Source organism: Littorina saxatilis, linkage group LG12 (genome assembly GCF_037325665.1).
Source record: "Littorina saxatilis isolate snail1 linkage group LG12, US_GU_Lsax_2.0, whole genome shotgun sequence".
In the NCBI taxonomy this organism is placed as follows: Eukaryota; Metazoa; Mollusca; class Gastropoda; order Littorinimorpha; family Littorinidae; genus Littorina; species Littorina saxatilis.
In genome coordinates this window covers 38,111,315-38,136,140 of record NC_090256.1, presented here as the reverse complement: position 1 = coordinate 38,136,140, position 24,826 = coordinate 38,111,315, and the positions used below count along the sequence as shown (strand labels likewise).

General features: G+C 41.8%; 1 protein-coding gene across 5 annotated transcripts; it reads left to right on the top strand.

The window, feature by feature from the left end:
• Positions 1-1,061: 1,061 nt before the first annotated feature.
• On the top strand, positions 1,062-24,326 carry LOC138981868 (nuclear hormone receptor family member nhr-8-like). Of its 5 annotated transcripts, XM_070355001.1 has the most exons (8): positions 1,143-1,196; positions 8,249-8,364; positions 15,159-15,535; positions 15,907-16,030; positions 17,394-17,500; positions 18,689-18,992; positions 19,653-20,134; positions 21,604-24,326. In XM_070355001.1, the coding sequence occupies exons 3-8, from the start codon at positions 15,203-15,205 to the stop codon at positions 22,075-22,077; spliced, it is 1,824 nt and encodes a 607-aa protein (XP_070211102.1). In that variant the 5' UTR covers positions 1,143-1,196; positions 8,249-8,364; positions 15,159-15,202; the 3' UTR covers positions 22,078-24,326. The 5 variants fall into 5 exon arrangements, with proteins under 5 accessions (XP_070211101.1, XP_070211100.1, XP_070211102.1 ...); XM_070355000.1 differs by lacking the exon at positions 8,249-8,364 and having other exon boundaries at positions 1,062-1,200; XM_070354999.1 differs by lacking the exon at positions 8,249-8,364 and having other exon boundaries at positions 1,086-1,196.
• Positions 24,327-24,826: the final 500 nt, after the last annotated feature.

The window sequence follows — 24,826 nt, the reverse complement described above, 5'->3', positions numbered from 1 at the left end:
AATTAATTCATCATAAATGTTCGTCATACTCAAGTTCTGCGCAGAAAACAGTCCAGTCTGTTCCTGCCGCATTTCCACCGCCGTCACGTTAAAACCACAGGAGCTTGTATCCAACCACCGGTCGATAATTATTTACTCCTGCATGCTTATCATTTACTGCTGCATGATTACCCTTACGAGTACTACTACTAATTAGAAGTAAATAGTAGTAGTCAGGGGCGGACCTAGCTGTGGATAAGGGGGGGGTTCCAAATTGGAGCAGGGGTCCAGGGGCCGCTCAGGCCCCGGTGGGGTCCATGGGCAAAGCCCTGGTGGGGGGTCTGGGGGGCAAAGCCCCCCAGATGCTGAAGGAATTTTATTTTTTTAGGTCAATCGGAGGCCTCTCGTGGAAGATAACAAGGTAAAAAAAAAACGGATGGGGGGTGGGAGGGGGGGGGTTCCGGGCACCCAGGAACCCCCCCCTAGGTCCGCCCCTGAGTAGTAGACTGTTTGGAATAAGGAGTAAATAATGATCGACCGGCGATTGGATACAAGCTCCTGTGGTTAAAAACACATCTTGTACGGTCGGCACAAGAAAGAAACAAAGAAACAAACGAGCAAAGAAAACAAACTTGAAAAGACAAAATAACAAGAAAGCAAAGTCAAACAACCCGCAAATAAAAAGAGGAAAAAAAAGAAAAGATTGACATTGAGTTTCCGACACCCTGGCACGTGACCTGACGCGGGGCCGTGAATTCCACACGGAAGGTCGACGTCTTAACCACGAGGCTATAGTCTCCATCTAAACAGAAACACATACAAAAACACAACTAGACTGTTAAAAAAGTATTATCAATCATTCGATCTATGGCTACTTTCGATATTCGGGTATTTTCCAGAATCAACTTGAAGGACGCCAAGGTCAAGGTCAATGAGTGGAACATATTTATCGTGGAAAAAACGTTTGTGTTTGATTAATTCCAATAATAGAATAAAGAAGACAGGTTATTTTAATTACTTTCCTTTTCGATAAAGAGTATTAAGCGATATTAGTGACAAAATTAGTGCCTTCATTTTCAGAACAAGCAGCCCGTTCCGCACAATCGTGTGACTGGAAGGGTTTGTTCTATTTTTAACGTTTCTGCGTACTCGTGTACTGAAGTAGACGGCAAAGGCAGTCGGTAGGCTGTTCTGATCACCGATCTCCTTCTAGCATCGTAAGTATGTGTACAATTTGTTGTAGTAATCGTTACTGTTGTAGTTAAGAGGTTGTATCTCTAAAAAATGTGGTCATTTTTAAGTAGACACGTGAAAGATACTCTGTAGGTCAGCGCGTTCGCACCGACCGCGCTTCAGTGCAGTTGTCGACTTGACCGATAACGCTCGCCACGTGTCGTTTACCTTGTGTTTTCGGCCAACTTTCAAACGATCAGCTCTTAAGAAATCTTTTCTTTGATCACTAAGATTCCATCTGAACGAGCTGAGTGTTTATTTTCAAAGATAGTATAGTAACATATTAGTGATGCGCTGTCGTTTGTCGTTTCGTTTGAGCGGGTTCGTTCTCCAAAATGGCTGCGCAATAACGCGCGGAATCATGGGATTGATCACGTTGTCAGGTGCATTAAATTCTAAACTAGGTCATCTGTTCGGTTATGTATACATGCGCGAAGGTACGTTTAGGTACGAGTGCACCTGAAAGAAAATAAGCGCGGATGTTCGACCTGTATATATATATATCAGCTGCGAAGTATACGTGTACGAAATCGTGTGCTTCAACATGGAACAATACAGAAAACTCTTACAAGGCAGTCACACACGGTCCGACTAAACTACGCGCCAGCACGCGCTAGCACGCGCTAGCACGCGCCAGCACGCGCCAGCTTGAACCATAGCACTTATATACTTTATTTTTATATTTCTAGTTAGTTCATCGTCCATTCTCACATAATACAAAATTTCAAACTTCAATGATAAAAAATACGGAAGTTATGACGAGTTTAAGGAGAGCTAATGCACTACTCTCAAATCCGACGATTGTCGGACATGGAGCCACGGCCTTAGCTAGGATAGCTCTCCAATAACGCGTCTTAGCTATCGTAAATTTTATCACTGAAGTTTGAAATTTTGTATAATGTAAGAACTGACGATGGAATGACTAGAAACATATAGATAAATTATATAACAGCTATGAATCTCAGTAGCGTCCACTTAAATTTGGTAGCGCGCAGTTTTAGTCCGGATTTTGTCGGATTTGAGAGTAGCGCATTAGCTCGCCTAAAACCCGTCATAACTACTGAAATGTTCAACACTCAAGCTTGAAATTTTGTATTATGTAAGAATGGACAATTAACTATATAGACTATAAAAATAAATTATGTAAGTGTTATGGATCACCGGGTAGCGTCTACTTCAAAGTGGTAGCTTGCATGCTGTTTAGTCAATGGCGGAAATCGTCGGATTTGAGAGTAGTGCATTAGCTCTCCTTAAACTCGTCATAACTTCCGTATTTTTCATCATTGAAGTTTGAAATTTTGTATTATGTGAGAATGGACGATGAACTAACTAGAAATATAAAAATAAAGTATATAAGTGCTATGGTTCAAGCTGGCGCGTGCTGGCGCCTAGTTTGAAGTAGACCGTCGCTACCCAGTGATCCATAACACTTACATAATTTATTTTTATAGTCTATATAGTTCATTGTCCATGCTTACATAATACAAAATTTCAAGCTTGAGTGTTGAACATTTCAGTAGTTATGACGTGTTTTAGTCGAGCTAATGCGCTACTCTCAAATCCGACAAAATCCGGCAGTGACTAAAACTGCGCACTACCAATTTTAAGTGGACGCTACTGAGATTCATAGCTGTTATATGATTTATCTGTATGTTTCTAGTCATTCCATCGTCAATTCTTACATTATACAAAATTTCACACTTCAGTGATTAAAAACAATGTCGGATACGGAGTCATTCGTTTGAACACAGTCAGTCGGATGCAGAGCCACTCATTCCTCTGTGTGTGTGTGTGATCCATAGCACTTACATACTTTATTTTTTATATTTTTTGTTAGATCATCGTCCATTCTCACATAATACAAAATGTCAATTTTCAATGATGAAAATTACGGAAGTTATGACAAAACTTCGACATTGACTGAATACAGACATTAATGCATACCAACTGCACAACCACTTTGAAGCAGGCACTGCCTTGACCTGTATCATTTATGTTACTTTATTCTTTAATTATACACAATTTCAGCTCCATAAATCAAAATGGTGATGGTTGTGTTGGATGATAGCAGAACTGCTAGGATAGTCTCAACTTCAAAGAACTTAGGACCAGCATTAGTTATACAACACGAAGCCGGTGGCGATCTGTCGGCAACTATTTTCAGTGAAGTATTTGAGCAGCAACAATGGAAAGATACGTCAGTCATGTATTTGCCATTATGTCAAAGAAGGGCGTTGTTGGGTTTTTTTTCGTCGGAAAGGGTTTGAAGTTTTTGAGCATAATTATTATTATTATTTTATCATTATTATTATTGTTATTATTATTATTATTATTATTATTATTAATATTATTATCATTATCACTATTATTCTCATTACTAATGCACATTAAGTGCGCTCACCCCCCCCCCCCCTCCTCCTCCCCCCCCCCAAAAAAAAAATCTTTGTTTTCTCCCTCTTGTCTCTGTACCTGTGTCCTTTTTATCTTTCACCATCTCTCACAAATAACACCAACCACACCCCACACCCACCCCCACACACACACACACACACACACACAAACACACACACATCTCCTCTCTCTCTTCTGGTCTAGTTACTGTGCCGACTGTGTGTATGTCTTCGGTGTTATCTTCGTGGGTTTCTTTGTACGTCTCGTTCTTAACCCTTCATCGAACGATGCACTGTATGTAAGTGCCGTCCTCACAAAGAGGATTTCTAACCTGCAACTCATCGAAATCGTATCCAAGTCACTCTTCTTTACATCTACACCAAGATAAAGGGAGGTAAAGCTAGCTAACAAACAAACAACTGTTCCTGCACTTTTTGATTGTTTTGTCATGCTTTACAACTTATTTTAATTTATTTTTTAATCATTTTTTTAAATTAATTTTACTAGAACGGTAGCATATCAACAACATTCGGCTTAAAAAGGCTTGTTCATCCTGTGAGGACGCAAGACTTCAAGTTTGTCCAAATAAATACATGCTGAAAAGTATGTTGTTTCTTTGCCCTGTGAAGTAATGAACATGTCCATTGTTCTGTGCTGCAAAGTGCAGAATGTCATTTAATTTTAACTTTGATATGCTTAACTCGGAACATGGCGATATGCTCATTTGCACCTCGTGTCCATGGGTGTAGTCGGGGCTTCCATCCCCAACCGAGCGGGTCCCCAGGTGGTGGATAGGGGAACGGCCCCAGGGGGGTCAGCTGCGAATCAGAATAAGCAGCCAAACGGGTAGCGTTCACACACACACACACACCGTGGCACACAGAGGAATGACTGGCTCCGCATCCGACTGACTGTTGGAACGAATGACTCCGTATCCGACATTGTCGGACATGGAGCCACGGCCTTAGGATAGCTCTCCTATAACGCGTCTTAGCACTTATATACTTGATTTTTATATTTCTAGTTAGTTCATCGTCAGTTCTTACATTATACAAAATTTCAAACTTCAGTGATAAAATTTACGATAGCTAAGACGCGTTATAGGAGAGCTATCCAAAGGCCGTGGCTCCATGTCCGACAATCGTCGGATTTGAGAGTAGTGCATTAGCTCTCCTTAAACTCGTCATAACTTCCGTATTTTTTATCATTGAAGTTTGAAATTTTGTATTATGTGAGAATGGACGATGAACTAACTAGAAATATAAAAATAAAGTATATAAGTGCTATGGTTCAAGCTGGCGCGTGCTGGCGCGTGCTAGCGCGTGCTAGCGCGTGCTGGCGCGTAGTTTAGGCGGACCCGTCACACACTAACCTATTGCAAAACACACCAAACACACGCACATACACACACACAGTCACACATATTCAAACCATATTGGAGCAGATGGGAGAAAACACAGTATGTTTAATGTTAGTGTTACCCTGAACTTGAAGGAAGAAAAACGAAGCTCACACAAGTTAAGTTTCATGTGCGTATTTTTCAAACATTTGCTTGTTTTCTATTCTTTTGAGGTCATTGAGAGATATCATTTTTGTGTGTGGATAAAATCTGATGTTGTTGCAGGTTTACATAAAAATGACTATTGCATGTCTTTGTTCCAAGTCTTTAACACAAATGAACCAGGACAGTTCCTTATGAAAATCACAACATTGTTGAAAACTTGGTTTTTTTTGCTAACATAACCTTAGCAGAAATGTGAAGTGTTTCACTGTTTGTTTGAATGTACGCACTCGTACACAGTTTTAGTTACAAACACACACAAACAAACAAAACACAAACATACATACACAGTTCTAGTAGTGTTTGTTTGAATGAACACACACACACACACACACACAATCACACACAAACTGCAAGAATGTATACATTACTTTTCATAAAATTCTGTGCAGCATTATTGTTACATGTTTTGCACACATCTCATGTTCAGCCGCACCTACACAAGGAGACCCAGTCACCCCCTCACCCCAGGTCCTTAAAAATTCATTTGCCTCAATATTGACCGAATAAAAAGGATCATATTATATTTATACAAATTATAGTATTAAGACACCCATATTGCAAGGGATTAAGTACCTAGCCCCATTGACAACAGAGGGTACAAAGGACAGGGCCGGACCAAATGAGTTGTAAGGGGGGGGGTTCCTCTTTTTTTGGGGGGGGGGGGGGCAAATCAGCGAAGTGGCGAAGCCACAAGCGCGCGCCTGCTTTGAACTAGGGGGGTCCGGGGGCATGCACCCCCGGAAAATTTTTGAAAAAACGGTTAAAATCTGTGCAATCTGGTGCATTCTGGGCCTTGTTTTGAGGGTTAAGAGCAGCATTGTTTTGGTGCTAAAACTAGTAAAAAAAAAAAAAACCCACTCAAAGCAAGGTACATATGCTTTTTCCAGGGGTGGGGTTCCGGAACCCCTGGAACCCCCCCCTGGGTCCGGCCCTGAAGGAGAACCTAGATTTGTCTAACGACCTTACCCCACTCATGGTCTGATGATTATATTGGGCAGTATGACATGGAAACACCTCCGCGCGGAGGGGTTTTGCAGCCAGCGCAGTGAAGATAAAGAGGGAATATTTTTCTCAGCTCGTGTGGCAGCAAGCAGGATGTCTCTAGACATGTACCTTTAGATTTAACTCCCCCCACCTCTCTTGCTCTCTCTCTCTCTCCTCTCTCTCTCTCTCTCTCTCTCCACCTCTCTCCACCTATGTACAGAGTATATATCCACATGCAATTTGCATGATTGTGTTTGATTTAAAGCAACAACCATATTGCCTCAGATAATATAAAGAGAAAAAATAAACAAACAAGTCACGTAAGGCGAAATTACTACATTTAGTCAAGCTGTGGAACTCACAGAATAAAACTGAACACACTGCATTTTTTCACAATGACCGTAGTCCGCCGCTCAGGCAAAAGGCAGTGAAATTAACGAGCCTGTTTAGCGCGGTAGTGGCTGCGCTGTGCTGCATAGCACGCTTTTCTGTACTTCTCTTCGTTTTAACTTTCTGAGCGTGGTTTTAATCAAAACATATCATATCTATATGTTTTTGGAATCAGGAACCGACAAAGAATAAGATGAAATTGTTTTTAAATCGATTTCGGAAATTTTATTTTAATCATAATTTTTATATTTCTAATTTTCAGAGCTTGTTTTTAATCCGAATATAACATATTTATGTTTTTGGAATCAGAAAATGATGAAGAATAAGATGAACGTAATTTTGGATCATTTTATAAAAAAACCAATTTTAATTACAATTTTTAGATTTTTTTTAATTACCAAAGTCATTGATTAATTTTTAAGCCTCCACGCTGAAATGCAATACCAAAGTCCGGCCTTCGTCAAAGATTGCTTGGCCAAAATGTCAATCAATTTGATTGAAAAATGAGGGTGTGACAGTGCCGCCTCAACTTTTAGAAAAAGCCGGATATGACGTCATCAAAGACATTTATTCCAAAAATGAAAAAAACCATCTGGGGATATCATACCCAGGAACTCTCATGTCAAATTTCATAAAGATCGGTCCAGTAGTTTACTCTGAATCGCTCTACACACACACGCACAGACAGACAGACAGACACACACACACACACACACACACACACACACACACATACACCATGACCCTCGTCTCGATTCCCCCTCTATGTTAAAACATTTAGTCAAAACTTGACTAAATGTAAAAACAGACACCCGGGCAAAAAAAAAAGAGAAAAAAAAGGTTGGTCTTTTGTGGCAGGGCGGGTAGCTTTTTGTCCCGGTGGTTTCATTTTGCTGAGTTACTGGCCTGTCAGAAAATCCTGCAGAGAGTATGTTTGATTTACACAAAAACTGATAGATAAATTAAATCAAAAATAAATAAATTTAAAATAAAATTGTACCAAACAACAAGCTGTAAGTACAGATTTGTTCTGGTGCAGCCTAGGGTTATTGGAAACAGGTCACAGATAGCTAATGTGTAACAAGTACAAGATTACATGTGATCTCAACAGGTGCAGCTGTTTTCACATAGCAACTGGACAAAGCTAGTCAACAAGAAAATTGGTTGATTAAAATCAACATGGCCGAAGCAATGTTTTCATAAAAGAAGCGGTATTGTACGGGTTACATGTTTGTTTGTTTGTTTGTTCGTTCATGGGCTGAAACTCCCACGGCTTTTACGTGTATGACCGTTTTTACCCCGCCATTTAGGCAGCCATACGCCGCTTTCGGAGGAAGCATGCTGGGTATTTTCGTGTTTCTATAACCCACCGAACTCTGACATGGATTACAGGATCTTTTCCGTGCGCACTTGGTCTTGTGCTTGCGTGTACACACGGGGGTGTTCGGACACCGAGGAGAGTTGACTCTGAGAAATAAATCTCTCGCCGAACGTGGGGACGAACTCACGCTGACAGCGGCCAACTGGATACAAATCCAGCGCACTACCGACTGAGCTACATCCCCGCCCCTGGGTTACATGTGTTGCAGAGTATTTGAAAATCTGTAGGCATATAAACATGCAAAGAAGAGTAATAGGTCCCTGTTGTGAATATAGTCAAGTGGATAAATTGATTACTTATGTTTCACACTAGTTTTGCTGTTACAGCAGTCCCTCTCATGAACGGACACCCTTGGGCCAGTGCAAACCTGTCCGTACATTGCAGGTGGCCGGTCACGGGAGAGCCCCCCCATCAAACACACTCAGGCACACTGACGGACTGAGTGAGTCTTTGCTACTGGTGAACGAGCTCTACTTGTCCTAAAACAATAAGGTCAAACTACTACAACTTATAACTGAAAGGAAAAAAAACTCTCCTGTAAAAATGACGTTAAATCTATGGTGTCAGAAAAAGAGAGATAAAAGAAATCCTCAAATTCCTGAGGATACAGGCACCCCATAAAAGCAGCCACGAACATACTCACAGAGACACACATGCTTGTGCAGATACTTTGCAAAAATATGAATTGAAAACCTGCATAATTATGTGGTAATTTCTTTTTTGTGTGTGTGACTTTATTGAATGCTTCAGGCAGTGACTTTTCCCTGTTCAGTTTTCTCTTTCGTCTCTCTTACCCCTCGCTTACCCTCCCCCCACCCCCTTACCCTCCACTCCCTTTACCCAGCCCCGACAGCACAAATTTGTAATCTGCAAGGCAGAGTACACATTTTCTAAAAGGAAGACTACTCCTCTTCAATTATATCCAGAGATCTTCCAGCTGTCTCCACTGTTGCTTCCCTTCTTCGTGTCCGATAGACAAGGACAATAAATAGTAGAGCATAGTGCAATTTCATGTTGGCATCTTCTCCACTGAAAGCTATAACCCAAAGACTGAAGACCAAAGTGCTTTACCCCACTTCTGACCCGAATCACCCCCCTCCTGCTAGGTACACGTGCACTCAAGTTAACCTCTGCTTTGACCTGTGTGCCAGGAGTCGGATGAGAGAGAGAGAGACTCGGAGAGAGAGAGAGAGAGAGAGAGAGAGAGAGAGAGAGAGAGAGAGAGAGAGAGAGACACACACACACAGACAGACATAGAAAGACAGAAGCGGAGAGACTCAGAGGGAGACAAAGACATACATACTGAGAGAAAGAGAGAGAGAGAGAGAGAGAGAGAGAGAGAGAGAGAGAGAGAGAGAGAGAGAGAGAGAGAGAGAGGGAACACACCTGTAACTGATCTCGTGAGAACGGTAACAAAACGAGACATGTCACCTCTCCGAATGCATTCCAACAGATGACCGCTCCTGCGGCCATCAATAATAGGCTGTTCGCTAGTTTTGAAATCTATTTACACTTGCAGGACAGAAAATTGGTCATAGATAGCTAAGTGTGTTGCACCAAGGATATAATTCTACTGCTGTGCAAAATGACGGTTTTTGTTGCACAAGAACTGTTACAAATAAAGATCATGTGATCCATGCAAGTGCAGCTTGCACTGAATATAACATGCACAATTACAATACGAATAAATGCATTGCACTGATACAGTACGGGTAATATACACTGAGTGTAGCTCAGGGTAGATCCCTGCACTGAGAAGCATATAATTTTCTCCCTCAGTATGTGATGGAGTGTGTGTAGCTTTTCACCTTCGGGATGTTGACCCAGTAAGCATGACATTTCCGCAGAGTCCTCCTTTTCAGAATCCTTCTTTCGTTCTGTCTGATTTGAAAAGTAGGCCTATGTAACAATACGAGTTTGAATATTAAAAAAAAAAAAAAAATTCTCCTATACATTATCTCCCCCCCCATAAATATTCTGTATGGATGTTCTATGTATTCTCCCAAAAGTGAGAAGCAAGGATTTTTAGGTTAGTGTTACACTGCGTGGTTATACAAAAAAATGAGGGCAGTGGAGATATAATCAGACTAGGTTTTTAAACTTCTCAGCATCAAAATGTTTGACCTTGGACCTCTGAAACTACAGATAACTTTTCTCTTGTCCCTAATACAGACCTATAGGCGCTTGATGCACATCCATATTCAGCAAACTCCATATTGAAGAATTGCGCCTAAACACCAGTGGCCTGTGTATGTAAAAAAAAAAAAAGACAGTAGTCCGTTTACACTCCCTGTTGTTCATGAAGTCTTTTTAGACTAAAAAAAATGTATTACAGTGGAACCTACCATAAAGACCCCTCCTAAAACAAACCCCGCCAAAAAAAAAAGACTTCATGAATGTACTACAGCTGTATTCACATTCAGATTCAGCAGAGTATTGGCTGAAAGAGCTAGAGCATCTCTCAATGACAACCTTTTGCTTGTGATGTTTATTGCTGATACTTTCAGGTTGGTATACAGTTACATGACACTGTACTGTGTATCTTGGTAGAGTATTACTGAAAATGTCAGGTTGTTAGAGCTTCTTCTTCTTCTTCTTCGTTCGTGGGCTGAAACTCCCACGTACACTCGTGTTTTTTGCACGAGTGGAATTTTACGTGTATGACCGTTTTTTACCCCGCCATTTAGGCAGCGTTGTTAGAGCATTTACATGTATCTTGATGCAAAAACGGTTATTGCTAAAACTTTCAGTTTGTAAGACCACTGAAACGTATCTGGAAAGTGGATGTTGCTCATATTTATTCCATATGAAGATTGCTGGTTTTGGGAAAACTTTGCAGTGTAGCAACTGTTGAGTGTCTGTTCAAAGTGAAGAGTTAATACTGACATTTGGTGCAGGGGGTATACACAATGTATTCTCCATGCGCCAACCAAATATACCGTGCTTCCCGTCCCATGTTGTTCTTTTGTTTTTGGATGTTGTAAGAGTTTACTCAGCCTGACTTCGCCTTAATTCCTAGCACGAGGGAAGTGTTTTTGTTTACAAGTATGTCTCTTTTGTGAAGCAACAGGCGCTTTCACTGCTTGTCGGTAACAATGCAGCTTTAGATGATTTACTTCTTCATTTACCCTAGGTTGTGATCTTGCTTCGTTACACAAAGGCACGAATAAATAATAAATTTAAAAAAATTGACCTCATAATCATGATTAAACATGATACATAGAACTCCAAGCGCTTGTCTTCAGGGGCAAAACAAAAAGTTGCTGTTATGGACTGACTGACTATTAGGGTTTAACGTCCTCTTAGACCAACTGGTCTATATTGGGACAGGTATTGGTAATACGCTGAAGAGTATGGTGTGATACTTTGATTCGAACAAGCCCGCTGTGGCTGTCTTCTTCGACACACCAGTATTGGGTTTGTCTCGTCTAAGTATCAAAAATACGATCATGATAATCAGAGACGAGAGATGATGCATGCGTGTCTTCGTGTTTTCCAAGCCCTGAGACTTTCGCTGTGAACGTGGGATCTTTTTCGTGCGCATGTGTGCACACGGAGGTGTTCGGACACCGAAGAGAGTCTGCACAAAGTCAAGTTGACTCCGAGAAATAAATCTCTCGCCGAACTGACGTGGGGATCGAACCCACGCTGATAGCGACCAACTGGCTACAACTTGCCAGCCAGCGCGCTACCAACTGGGCTACGTCCCCGCCCTGTTATCGACTGCCTGTGTACTTTTGTACAAGTTGGTCTTTGGACTCCCTTTCGTTCAGGGACTCCTGACCTTATTACACACTCGGTGCAAACACGCACGTAAATCGTGCGCATCGTCTAATCAACCATTCTTGGTATTTTGACGTCTGTGCAGGCTCTCGAAACATTTTGCTTTTGACTGGATGGAGATAGTGCTTTGCGTACGCTTGCACCTTAAAATTGCATCTTTATGTCCGCTGAATTTTATCGATCGGCCGCGTGAAGTGCGCAGACATTCTGGCACCTCTCACATCTGAATGTGATTGGCTGTTCCGCGGTTATATCTGCGTGCGTGTGTGTCTGTGTGTCTGTGTGAACCAATCGATATGCTTGAAAAGAGACTCCACCGCCACCCATGCACTCCACGCTATCTCAGACGAGTTTTATAATCAAGTACATCTCACTGTGAGAAACCTTATAGTGACAGTGGGCAACAGCTCGTAAGAGAATGCAACCTCTATGTTGTACGCCGATAACAAAAGTACAGACAACCATTTCCTTATTTAGAGCAACATAGGCTGATGTAAACTAAGTTTAGAGCGTATACATGACCAAGCCGCGGCCGTCGCTTCAATCGACACTACGGTCTCACTGAAACCACTTTATCACTGAACGGGTGTACCCCGACCGTTCACCAACTGAGAACGCGTGCACCCATAATGAGGTCCAGATGTACTAATTTAGAACACATACTCGCATTTCGCTTGACTCCAATCGAACACGCACCCTACGGCTTGCCTGGTTCGACAAATCGTGGGCATTTGTGTTGGTGCTTTCATAACACACTGGAGTGGGTTCCACGTTCTGTTGTGAATTTTTTTGTTCTGGTGATTCGTTTGTGGAACGGTTCATATGGATACGTGGTAAAAGTGATCGGTTGCGCCTGAGAAGATAAGGAAAGAGGAAGGAGACAGAAGAAAGAACGGAAACAAAGAAAAAAAAAGTGATAGAAAAGAAGAGTGAAAGGAAAAAAGTTACACACACAAAACGCAGTAGAAGAACCAAAATAGCAGCAACAGAGAAAATCACCACAGCATGCAGAGGAGTGAAAAAAAGAAAGTTGACTTGGTCTATAAGAGAACTTGGTACTGGAAAAGAACAAGCATTTTAAGTTCTGGAGATTTGTCAAGAACCACTTATACTTTGTAGTGTTTCTTGTTGACAGATATGTATAAAGAGCTAGTCAGAACTCAGTAAAAAGAGAAGACAAGGAGAGTTCTGACTTTATATTTAGAAAGTCACGTGTAACCAACTCTGTCATTTGTAAAATAAATGTGAACCGACAGCACACTCTGTCCTGCGCCAAACATGAGCCTTGCAACATGTGCATTTAAGCGGAAAGTGGGTGGGCAGTCAGGCATAAGATTCTAAGCTTTGTCCTTGACACCCACACATCTACATTCAAGTGTAAGGTCAATATTGTACACAGTTCTGTTACATAGAGCACAGGCCCGAGAGAACTGGGAACAGCTGTACTTTAACATCCACTGGAAAGACAGCCAGGAAGTACACCGTGTACACAACCTGAAGCCTGTTAGTGTTATTCTATGACTCGACTCAGTTCGTGTTGAATGTTCCACCGGCTGAAAAATAGGAGGGAATTTTCCAGGAAGACTTAAGTGTTGGACTGAAAAGTATGTTGTTGTTCACTGTGGCATTTGAAGACGAAGAAATGAACAAAGGTGATTGTTGTTTATACTTACGTACTGTATACTACGTAAATAAAGATGGTGATGTCATCTTCATTGATATGTGAAGCAAACACTAAAATTGGCATGTGCATTTCTATGTGTACACTTTTAAATTTTTTTTTTTTTAAGAACTGTTCTTTATATTTGGAGGTATAGATGTTTTTTGAATTATTTCTCTTATATGCTTTTCAGTTTTAATTTACTCTTAATTACTTACACTTGCATTGACTGTACCATAGTTGTGATATTCATGGCTGCATGTACAAAGATTCTGAGGAGAGGAAGGTAGATGCCAACTTTGGGCTGCCCCTGTAATGTACATGTCAGTAAACTAAGGATTACAACTATGAGGAAGTGCAGTACAAGTATAGTGGGGGAGAAAATGTTGGGAATTTTAGATGGATTGTTGACTTCAGGATTTTAGTAGTTAAGGAAGTACCTGTACCACACAACATCATTAGTGGTTTCAAAAACAAATTGTGTTCAAACCAGTCTTGGACACTATTGAAAAACAAACCACAGTAGACACCCCCCCTCCCCCACCCCCTTCAAGACCTAAACAAGTTCTGAGAAAACCAGGTCTTACAAAGAGAAAACCTTCAAAATGGGGGTACATTTACAGAAGTTTTGAACACAACGTCTGAGAAAACAAGGTCTTAAACAGGAGGGAGTCATAAATTGGAGGTCTTAATATGTTGTTTCTTCTATTTTGAAAACGGAAAGAACTTGTTCTTCTCTCTACATGTAGAACCTTCATTACAACAGAACACAGAGGGCCAGTCAGTAGATGATAACAAAATTCCCATCCCTTCGGTCATGTGTACCCCCCCGCGGGTTAGGGGGAAGAATTTACCCGATGCTCCCCAGCATGTCGTAAGAGGCGACTAACGGATTCTGTTTCTCTTTTTACCCTTGTTAAGTGTTTCTTGTATAGAATATAGTCAATTTTTGTAAAGATTTTAGTCAAGCAGTATGTAAGAAATGTTAAGTCCTTTGTACTGGAAACTTGCATTCTCCCAGTAAGGTCATACATTGTACTACGTTGCAAGCCCCTGGAGCAAATTTTTGATTAGTGCTTTTGTGAACAAGAAACAATTGACAAGTGGCTCTATCCCATCTCCTCCCTTTCCCCGTCGCGATATAACCTTCGTGGTTGAAAACGACGTTAAACACCAAATACAGAAAGAAAGAAAGAAACGGTCATGTGCAAGGATTGTTCATACCATTGATGAGTGGTACCCTTGTGACCAGTCAAACATGTCCCTACATTGTAGGTGTTCTTTCATGCAAGGGGGTACATTTAAGTTGAGGTAACACACCAATGGACAATAAGATGTCCCTTACTGCAAGATGTCCTCTCATCTGAAGGGAATTCACATTAAAAAATTTTTTTGTGAGTGAACAGATCAATGGACAAAGTGAAATTAATGTCCTTTACAGTGGGGTGTTCTCTTATCAGAAGGGGCTTAACATTAAAATTTAGTTGAGTTAACAGTACAGTAGACAACGAAAGATGAATTTGACTGCTTAGTGCTAGGCGTTCTTTCGTCAGAAGGGCTTCACTTGGCACCTTCGATGAAAGGATAGTCCTGGGACCAAGAATACCCGTGTAGTGACATTGCAAGTGGTCTTTTGTGATAGGTAACTTTTGGTCAAAATTTTAAACAGAGGGGCAGCCGATGATTTCTTTTCATGGAAGGTGTCCTCTCTTGGGAGGTACCACTGTGGCACTGTATCTGCACTTATCTTTTAAATTGTCATTGATTTCTCTCCTCTTTTTTTTCTTCTCCAGCACCTGTGTCACCAGACTCCACACCACTTGACCTCTCTCCAACCATGGCTGAATCATCAGCCGACCGACCAACAGCGACCATTTCCATCACAAAGACCGACCCAGACTTCGACCCTGAAAGGTCTGCTGACAGGGAAGCCGTTGCTCTCGCCATGGTTACAGATTTGACCAAGGCAACTGGCGCTCTACCCTTACCACGAATTGAAAGCGAGGAAACATCCGAAGAACGACCGCCTCGGAAGAAACAGAGGAAGAGGCCTCGAGACGACGAGAAAGTTTGCCGCGTCTGTGGCGATAAAGCCTTAGCGCACAACTTTGATGCTATCACTTGTGAATCCTGCAAGGCTTTCTTCAGAAGGAACGCTCTCAGAACTGACGTGAGTCATCATTGTGTGTGTGTGTGTGTGTGTGTGTGTGTGTGTGTGTGTGTGTGTGATCGAGAGAGAGGTGTGTATGAGAGAGGGAGAGAGTGTGTGTGAATGCATGTGATAATTACATGTAAAACAAATTGCAGGCATTTACAATTTACATCACATTTGAATTAATATGGTTGCTCTTGTGTGTCAGTACTTTTGTGAAATGTATGGTAACGGATTCACTCCAGTGCAGGATGTACCAATGAAATGTAAAAGAATGCATGCATGTACACCCAAAGGTGTGCATGCTGATCATTGGTGTATGTTTCACACTATTTTAATTTTTTACAGCAGTAAGCGTGACATGAGCAGTTAATATTTGTCTGCTTCAGACTCAGAGGATAATGTGCCTGTTCAAAGGAGAGTGCCCGGTTAATGTGCAAACACGCCGCTTCTGTCCAGCTTGCCGCCTGCAAAAGTGCTTCACTGTTGGAATGAAAGCTGACCTCATCCTAGGTAATAAACTGTTTAGTGTGCTACAATGTAATAGTCTTTGTTACATCTGAGATAGAAATGATATTTATCTTTAGCTTTGAAGTCGTTGCATGTGTGTGTGTGTGTGTGTGAGTGTATATTGTTATTAGTTTATACATGTTGGATTTTGATATGCAGGATGTTTAGAGAAAACAAATCAATGGTCAGTACTTCTGCTTTTTGACTCACATGCGAAGCAAAAGTGAGTCTATGTACTCACCAGAGTCGTTCGTTCGTCCGTCCGTCCGGCCGGCCGGCCCGGCGTCCGTCCGTCCGGAAAACTTTAACGTTGGATATTTCTTGGACACTATTCAGTCTATCAGTACCAAATTTGGCAAGATGGTGTATGATGACAATGCCTCAAGAAACATACATAGCATCTTGACCTTGCTTCAAGGTCAAGGTCGCAGGGGCCATAAATGTTGTCTAAAAAACAGCTATTTTTCCCATTTTTCCCATTTTCTCTGAAGTTTTTGAGATTTAATACCTCACCTATATATGGTATATAGGGCAAAGTAAGCCCCATCTTTTGATACCAGTTTGGTTTACCTTGCTTCAAGGTCAAGGTCACAGGAGCTCTTCAAAGTTGGATTGTATACATATTTTGAAGTGACCTTGACCCTGAACTATGGAAGATAACTGTTTCAAACTTAAAAATTATGTGGGGCACATGTTATGCTTTCATCATGAGACACATTTGGTCACATATGATCAAGGTCAAGGTCACTTTGACCCTTATGAAATGTGACCAAAATAAGGTAGTGAACCACTAAAAGTGACCATATCTCATGGTAGAAAGAGCCAATAAGCACCATTGTACTTCCTATGTCTTGAATTAACAGCTTTGTGTTGCATGACCTTGTATGACCTTGACCTTGGGTCAAGGTCACATGTATTTTGGTAGGAAAAATGTATAAAGCAGTTCTTAGTGTATGATGTCATTGCTAGGTTTAGCTGAAGGTCAAGGTCATGTAAAGGTCACGGTCAAGCATGTGAGTCGTATGGGCTTTGCCCTTCTTGTTTTAACAGTTGGCCCCATTTTTAATTTTTTTAATTTTTTATTTCTCCTTGGTTTGATGAAGGATTTTTACCAAACTTAACAGAAATATTAGGCAAGCATTACTATTGAATTAAAAAATGTTCAGTGGTGAAATATTAATCAGAAAATGTGAGTACAAATAGGATAAAATGAAAATTAAAACAAAGAAAAATGCATAAAAGGCTGAGTCACAGAATTGCTTTCTTTAGTTAGTTCTCACAACTCAAACACAAAAGTTGTTGTTGTGAGTTTTGAAGACTGCCATTGACAGAGAGAGAACTACAAGTAATGATAACATGTATGTAGGTTTTTCTGCAACAGATGATGGTGAGCGAAAAGCGAGGATGGACAAGGTTTCAGAGAACCGAGCCAAGCGTAAGGGCAAAGACCCAGAAAGCTGTGACGACTCCCAGGTATTTGATGCTGCTTCTGCCATAGATCATATGCAGAGGTGCAATAATTGTTTACACACACACACACACACACGCACGCATTTATGCGCACACACACACACAAACACACATGCACGCATACACAAACACACATACAATAATAAGGAAAATGATAAATTAAACAACTTGACACCCACAAGCACCTGTGTTTGAAAACTTCTCTGACTGTCTTTGGTCTGCATAGATTGTTAGAAGGTTGAATATTAGTAACTGCTGAGCCTCTTTTCCTCTACTGAAAGCACACACAAGCATCTGTGTAAAGCCCGTCCTTAATTGAGCCCGTAGTCGACTACACGAAGCTTCGCGAAGTCTTTATACCATAAACTCGCAGCTACGGCGAAGTACTTCGTCCACTACATCGCTTCGCAAGTTTTGACATGCGAAGCTTCGCCGTAGCTCGCAATGAAGTTGTTTTTTTTGTAAGAAGAGTGCTTATTGATTCAAGATGGACGACGAAATCAGACTCAATACTGTAGTGAAGAATGAATTTATCGACTTTGGTTGACCCGAAGTACAAGAACTAACCTCCTACCTGTATTATTTCATACTGCGATGCATTGACCTGTTGAATGAAACTCGAAATCCCAGCGCTCACGCCGACTGGTCCCGGCCGTGCTCAGTAAACAAAATAGAACACATAACTGTGTGTTTCAATTAACTTACGTCATCATCAAGTACGTAAAGTACAATTTGTGACGTAAAGTACTCAGAAAGAGGCACACCACGCGCTGGTCGAGACTGCGCGCATGCGCTTTCTGGCTAATAAGATTTGAGACGCCAAGACAGGAAAAGATAACTCTTCTCCGCCATAGTGCCTTACCTTGGACTTCGTCGAAGCTCTAGTTCCGGTAGCTTCGCGAAGTGAGCTACTTGTAGTCTACTTCGTCCAATTAGGGACAGGCTTAAGGGCCTTCTGTGCCAATAATAAATTCAAAATGGTTGAGAACTACTCTGTCTGTCTTTGGTTTGGGGAGATTATTATAAGGTTGAATATTCATTGTCTCAACTTAAAGCACCCTCAAGCAGTTGTATTGGATCCTACTGTGCCGATGATAAATACATTTTTTTTTAGAAAACTACTCAGTATAATGGCTAACACCCGAAGCAACTTTAACATTAAGATTGAAAGAAAAGATCTGCTTGACACAGGTAGGCTCATCGGGTGAGGCGTTTACAGCGGTTGGCCTGGCAACTGAGCATTTCTCAAGCAGGAACACTAGCCCTGCTGTCTCTTCTCCCCCCAGCTCCACAAACTTCGGTCGAGTGTTAAGTGAGATGGAGGCTGACGATCACGATCACCGGCAACAGCCGCTGCATCGACAACAACATCCCCAGCAACCAGGGGCGGCGGGGTCTAGCAGAAGTGGAATGACAACACTCCATTACGTATTGACGTCGCCTGCTGCCGTCTCCGTGACTGCATCTCAGCCTGTGCTTAATGTGCCTAGCGCAGGTGAGGAAGATGCTTTCTGTGTGTGTGTGTGTGCGTGCATGCGTGTGTGCGTGCGTGCGTGCGTGCGTGTGTGCGTGTGAGTGTGTGTTTGTTTGTGTGTGTACTGGTGTGCCTAGTGTGTGTGTGTGTGGTCTGTTGTTGTATCTCTGGTGGGTTTTTTCATGCCCCGCAATTGAACTTAATTTTCTAATCGTCTGAAATGAATTTTCCCAGCGTTCCTTACCCATGCACAAAACGGATTTAGTAAGCGTACATTTTAATGTTGTTACTGTACAAAGAATTCAAATCTAAGGGTCAGTGTGATGCAGTTTTTACTTGCTCCAGATTTAAGCACATTTTTAACTTTCGGATTTCCACAAATGACCCTCTATTTTGGGACAGGGTTTAAAATCGACCCACAGTTTTAAATTCTGCTATAAACACTGTTTTAAAAGCTTTAAATACTAAAACAGTCCAACCTATTTATAACGATCACCCAAGGGACCGACCGGAAGTTGTCTTCAAAGACAGGTGGCCGCTAGTCGTCGGGATCCTTATGGATGGTCGTTATGGGCAGGTGGTTGTTATCGGAAGGTGGTAGCCGGGACAGGTAAGACTGTAGTTGTTCATGTTGGTTCCACAAACTAGTATTTCACTTTCGCATTGTCTTGCTTCTTGCAGGGCACAAACCGAGGATCTCCTCTCCTTCACAGTTCTTTAACCGCGTTCACATCCAGAAGCCACAGTCAACACCACCGCCACCACATCAACAACCGAAACCACAACCACACCAACACCCAACTCCCACCAGCACTCCTAGAAAGGCCACCTCCGTCAACAAGAAGACCGAGGCTGACTTTCAGCACGTCCCTCGCGACATCCTTCCCTCCGACCCCCACATGTACTGGCGCCTCTCCGAGGAGGAGAAGACCCTGTTGACCCAGCTGTCCAGTGCATACCAGGACACCATAATGACCCTTCCGGAACGAGTGCCGTGTGAGGGAGGCCTGCTGCTGGAACAGACCGGCGAACACCGTTCCATCAAGTCCTTGGAGAGCATCTTTGAGTCCTCGGAGAAGAACACCAAGCAGCTCATCAACTTTGTCCAGCGCCTCGGCGACTTCCATCTGCTGAGGGAGGACGACAAGATTGCTGTGCTGCAGGTCAGTCTGCAGGCTGACATTTTGAGATTAAAATTTGATAAATATTTTTTATTTTTTGAGATAAAGGTCATTTACTGATGCTGTGGATTCCACATACATGATCAATATTAATTTTTTTTAACTTAGTTTTATGTTTTCCTGGCCTGCAGCGAAGAATTAACTTATTAACCCCTTCACTGCCCAGCACGTACTAGGTAGTTGTCATGTTTGGTTTGTCATACGCCCATACACGTACTAGGTACGTGGCATTTACATCAGCACTTTTCAGGACATTTGTGAAAACTAAATGGGAGGTAACCACTGTCCAACTTCTTGTAGGGGTTTAAACACAGTTCTTTCCCTTTGACCGTTCAGATGAGTTAGTACCACGTGGTAAAAACATTTTTAGAAGTTTTTTTCCGATCTATAAGATTCAAAATGGCGGCCGAAAGTCGGACATCAACTCGTAGACCTGTTTTCAAATGATACAGTGTTCTGGAAGCTCTACAAGAAGTGATTTATGGATTACCACACAGAAGAATACTGTTATGGGCTGTAATGTGAGTACCTGATGTTTGACACCAGTTTTAGCTGTGTTTTCTGCGGTCTTACGTGCTGCAGTGTGTGTGTGTAATTTTTGACAAAAATGGTCATTATATCGATTTTTACTATAACAATCACAAACAAAGTCCAATGATCATGTTATCACATAATAGCCAAGGGTGTAAGCAAACCACATGCCAAAGATCTAAGAGATATCTCAATAAATGATTGAGCAGTGAACAGATTAGTGAACCTACCGAAGAAAGCGAAATTTGCCCTGGCGCACAGCAATACCTTTCTTTCTTTCTTTCTTTATTTGGTGTTTAACGTCGTTTTCAACCACGAAGGTTATATCGCGACAGGGAAAGGGGGGGGGGGGGGGGGGGGGGGGGGAAGATGGGATAGAGCCACTTGTTAATTGTTTCTTCTTCACAAAAGCACTAATCAAAAAATTGCTCCAGGGGCTTGCAACGTAGTACAATATATTACCTTACTGGGAGAATGCAAGTTTCCAGTACAAAGGACTTAACATTTCTTACATACTGCTTGACTAAAATCTTTACAAACAACAGCAATACCAAAATGCTGTTATACTGTGGCAGTGAAGGGGTTAAGAACAGTTGCTAGATCTGACAAACAAAGGGAAGTAAGCGCTCTAAATGTATGCAACACGTGCCATAGAGAAAGTGAGAAGTTTGGCGAACCACTTGAGAGAATAACAAGCATTGAAATGAACAAGCAACTTTCATCCTCAAACAGTTGCATAGTTAGACTCTGAATTTGCACATCTTACATGGCATGGAAACCAGAAAATGTGGCATTGACAGAACACCATCAACATAATCAAAAACACAGAAGACACAATATGTCAATAAATGCAATGTATTCTTTTTATGTATCACTAATTAACTGAAGTGCTAACCGCTAACAAAAGCTCTTCATTGCAGGCATCAGGCATGCGGAGCGTCATCCTACGCTGGACAGCTCTCTACGTGGTGGAGCGCAACACCTGGCTGACACGGTTCGGTGAGTGCGACGTGCGCACTGCGTCCATCATCTTCGGCCACGAGGACGTCATGCAGGAGATGGCTGCCTTCTGCAGGTCCACCAAGATGATCCTGAAGAACGATGTCACGCTCTTCGTTCTCATGCACTGCCTCATCCTCTTCGACCCCAGGGAGATCAACCTGGTGGACCGCCAGCTGATCGGAACGTTCCGGGATAAGTACATCATCCTGCTGAAGCACTACCTGGAGTCCGAATACTCCTTTTTGTACACGGAGCGCTACCTGCGAGCTGTCCTGGACAAGACGGTTGACATCCGTGAAGTAGCCGAGAAGAGCCTCGGCATCATGAGAGAGTTCAAGGAATACATTCCGCCATTGATGAAGCAGGTCCTCAACTTGCAGGAGAACAGTTAAGCATCGAGAGTTTGTTCAAGGAATGCATTCTGCCATTGACAACAGGAGAACAGTTAAGCATCGAGAGTTTGTTCAAGGAATGCATTCTGCCATTGACAACAGGAGAACAGTTAAGCATCGAGAGTTTGTTCAAGGAATGCATTCTGCCATTGACAACAGGAGAACAGTTAAGCATCGAGAGTTCGTTCAAGGAATGCATTCCATCATTGACAACAGGAGAACAGTTAAGCATCGAGAGTTCGTTCAAGGAATGCATTCCGCCATTGACAAAGCAATGCTCAACACTCAAATGATGTGTTCCAGAGTGCTTCATGGTCAATAAGTTAGCAAAAGTTAGCGAAATTGCAATTGCGAAGAAGAAAACCAAATAGATGTTTGAATTCTAACAAATCACTGGCAATAGTGATGGATGTCACTGTCTCGCCTCCTCTGATTGGTTAGATGGGGACTGGCTTATGAGTCGAATGTATGAAATAGAACAGGTGTGATTCATGATTATAACGTAATCTCACGTGCAAGGCACTGCATAAGTGATTCATAATGCTTAACGCAAGTGTGACCTGTCCTTCAAGCATAGAAAGTTCAAGGAATGCATTCCCCCCTTGACGAAGCAGGATGCTGAACTTGCAGGAGAATGGTTAGCATTTCAAACAGGAGTGACTAACAAAACGTTCTGGAAATAGGGTAGGGTTGAGGGAGGGGTGAATATTTTGTTGTTTTTGTTTGTGTCTGCGAGCTGTCATGTATAGACTCAAGGCAAACCACTTGACCCTGTGTGTGAGTGTGTGTGTGTGTGTGTGTGTGTGTGTGTTTAGGTGTCTGTGTCTGTGTCTGTGTGTGTGCCTGCGTGTCTGTGGATGTGTGTCAATGAGTGTTTATAAGAGAGAGAGAGAGAGAATAAAGATGCGTGTATGCTTCCAATCTCTAGTCTGAATCGGTAGAATTCTTAAGTGAAATAGACTACATTTACCTCCTAGGAACCGACCATGAAATCATAGACGTTATGATGTGGTTCGCGGTATGAATATAGGAATACAATGTATTCCTTGGTTGTGCTACATGTACTTGTTTTGTTGATTTGTTGCTAGAGCTTCCGCAAAGGTGGTGGTTTATGACCAGTTGAAATGATTTAGAAGTTACAATTTCTGCCCTGAAGGATTTCCGATGGACTTTTCACTCTCGTCTAGTCTCTCTGCCAAAAAAATCCCATGTGTAAGCTGCAGCCAAAAACTTCTTAATTGATATTATGAATATTTACTGCTGAATTATTTTTTTAAACAGTCTCAAACAGGCGTGAAAGGCAGTAAGTAAGTAAGTCATGTGGTAAAGTCATGTTGGATAATCTTCATTCTTTGGTGTTCTTTTCTTGCCACATAGTAGTCCTAGTTTGGAGACCAACATACTTCTGTTCTGCAAGGATGTCGGTTGTCTTCGGCAGTCAGCGAAACGCCAAAATCTCATCTCAAATCGTTGAAAACTTTGCCGTCTTTTTGGCAGAATTGTCAACTTATCTACTGTTGTGGAAAGGTGGTGCCAAGGACCATCGAATACTTCTGAAAAACAGTTATGGTCATTTCGGCAAATTTGCTGAAGAAAAGAAATCCTAACCACTTCCCTGGTCCTTGAAAGCATTTGTCTTTGTCGCCGGTATAGCATCTCAGGAGATCTGAACCTAAACGGCTGTTAAAAAGACCTGAGGTCGAATCGGAAGCACAGCACTTGGGTGTTGCTTTTTTAAAAATGTCTTCTTAAAGCTTAACAGCTGTGTGATAGTTTTGTCTTTTGGGGGGTGGGTGGGAGGGGTGTGAAACCTTCATGATTTTATACAAAAGTTAACATTTTATTTCATATTACACATCTGTGTTCACTTTAAAAATGGTTTAATCTGAATTTCAAAAGGGCTTTCCCTTCCGACAGACTGTCCAAAAACGTTTAGGACCCTCCATTTTAAGACTCCCTCCACAGTAATTAAGGCCCCGTTTTCTCAGACTTTCTTTTCATTTTACAGTACGAGTAAATTTGCCGCTGTTTTAAGAGTATATCATTTTTAAGACATACATTTTTCAGGTTTTGACGGATAACTGCTTTATTCTTGCCTTTTTGTGTTAAGGGTACAGATTTTGAGATGAAAATGCTGAACACTGCTTTGAAATGTTGTACAATGTATTCATCTGGGTGTGAGTGCAACTTTGTGTGTGGGAAGGTAATACCCAACAGTTATCGAAAGATTCACATAATGTTTAATGTTATCTGCTTTTGGACATTTTTGTTGTTTATATCAAGTTGTTGCACCAAGATAGTCATCTCTGTTCTAGTGCCATATTTTTGTTACTTTGCTTTTTCGCGGTTAAAGGCAGAGTAAGCCTCCCGTAAACCATCACAGATACGGTCAGGCTTTTACACACAGTACAAACACCATTTCATTTAAACACTCACCAATTGAGAACATCCTAGGTGCCCTCCGTAAAGAGCGAACAATTTTCAAAGAATTTATTTTTGCGTGGTTTATCTTACCCCTGAGCCATCGTGAACCCGTGTGATCCAGTTTTCCCTTTTCACAATGCAGTCGTCATAGTTAGTCATTTGAATGCGACTCGACGTGAGCTTATCTACAATAGCACGTTTTTTTTATGCACGAAACAACGGCTGTGGTTCACAAGAACTCTAGCGATGGCTTTTGACTGTTGAGAGGAACGGCGATTTGCACTGATAAACCGGCCGTCGTCTGCTACGACCCTTGCGTGACCCT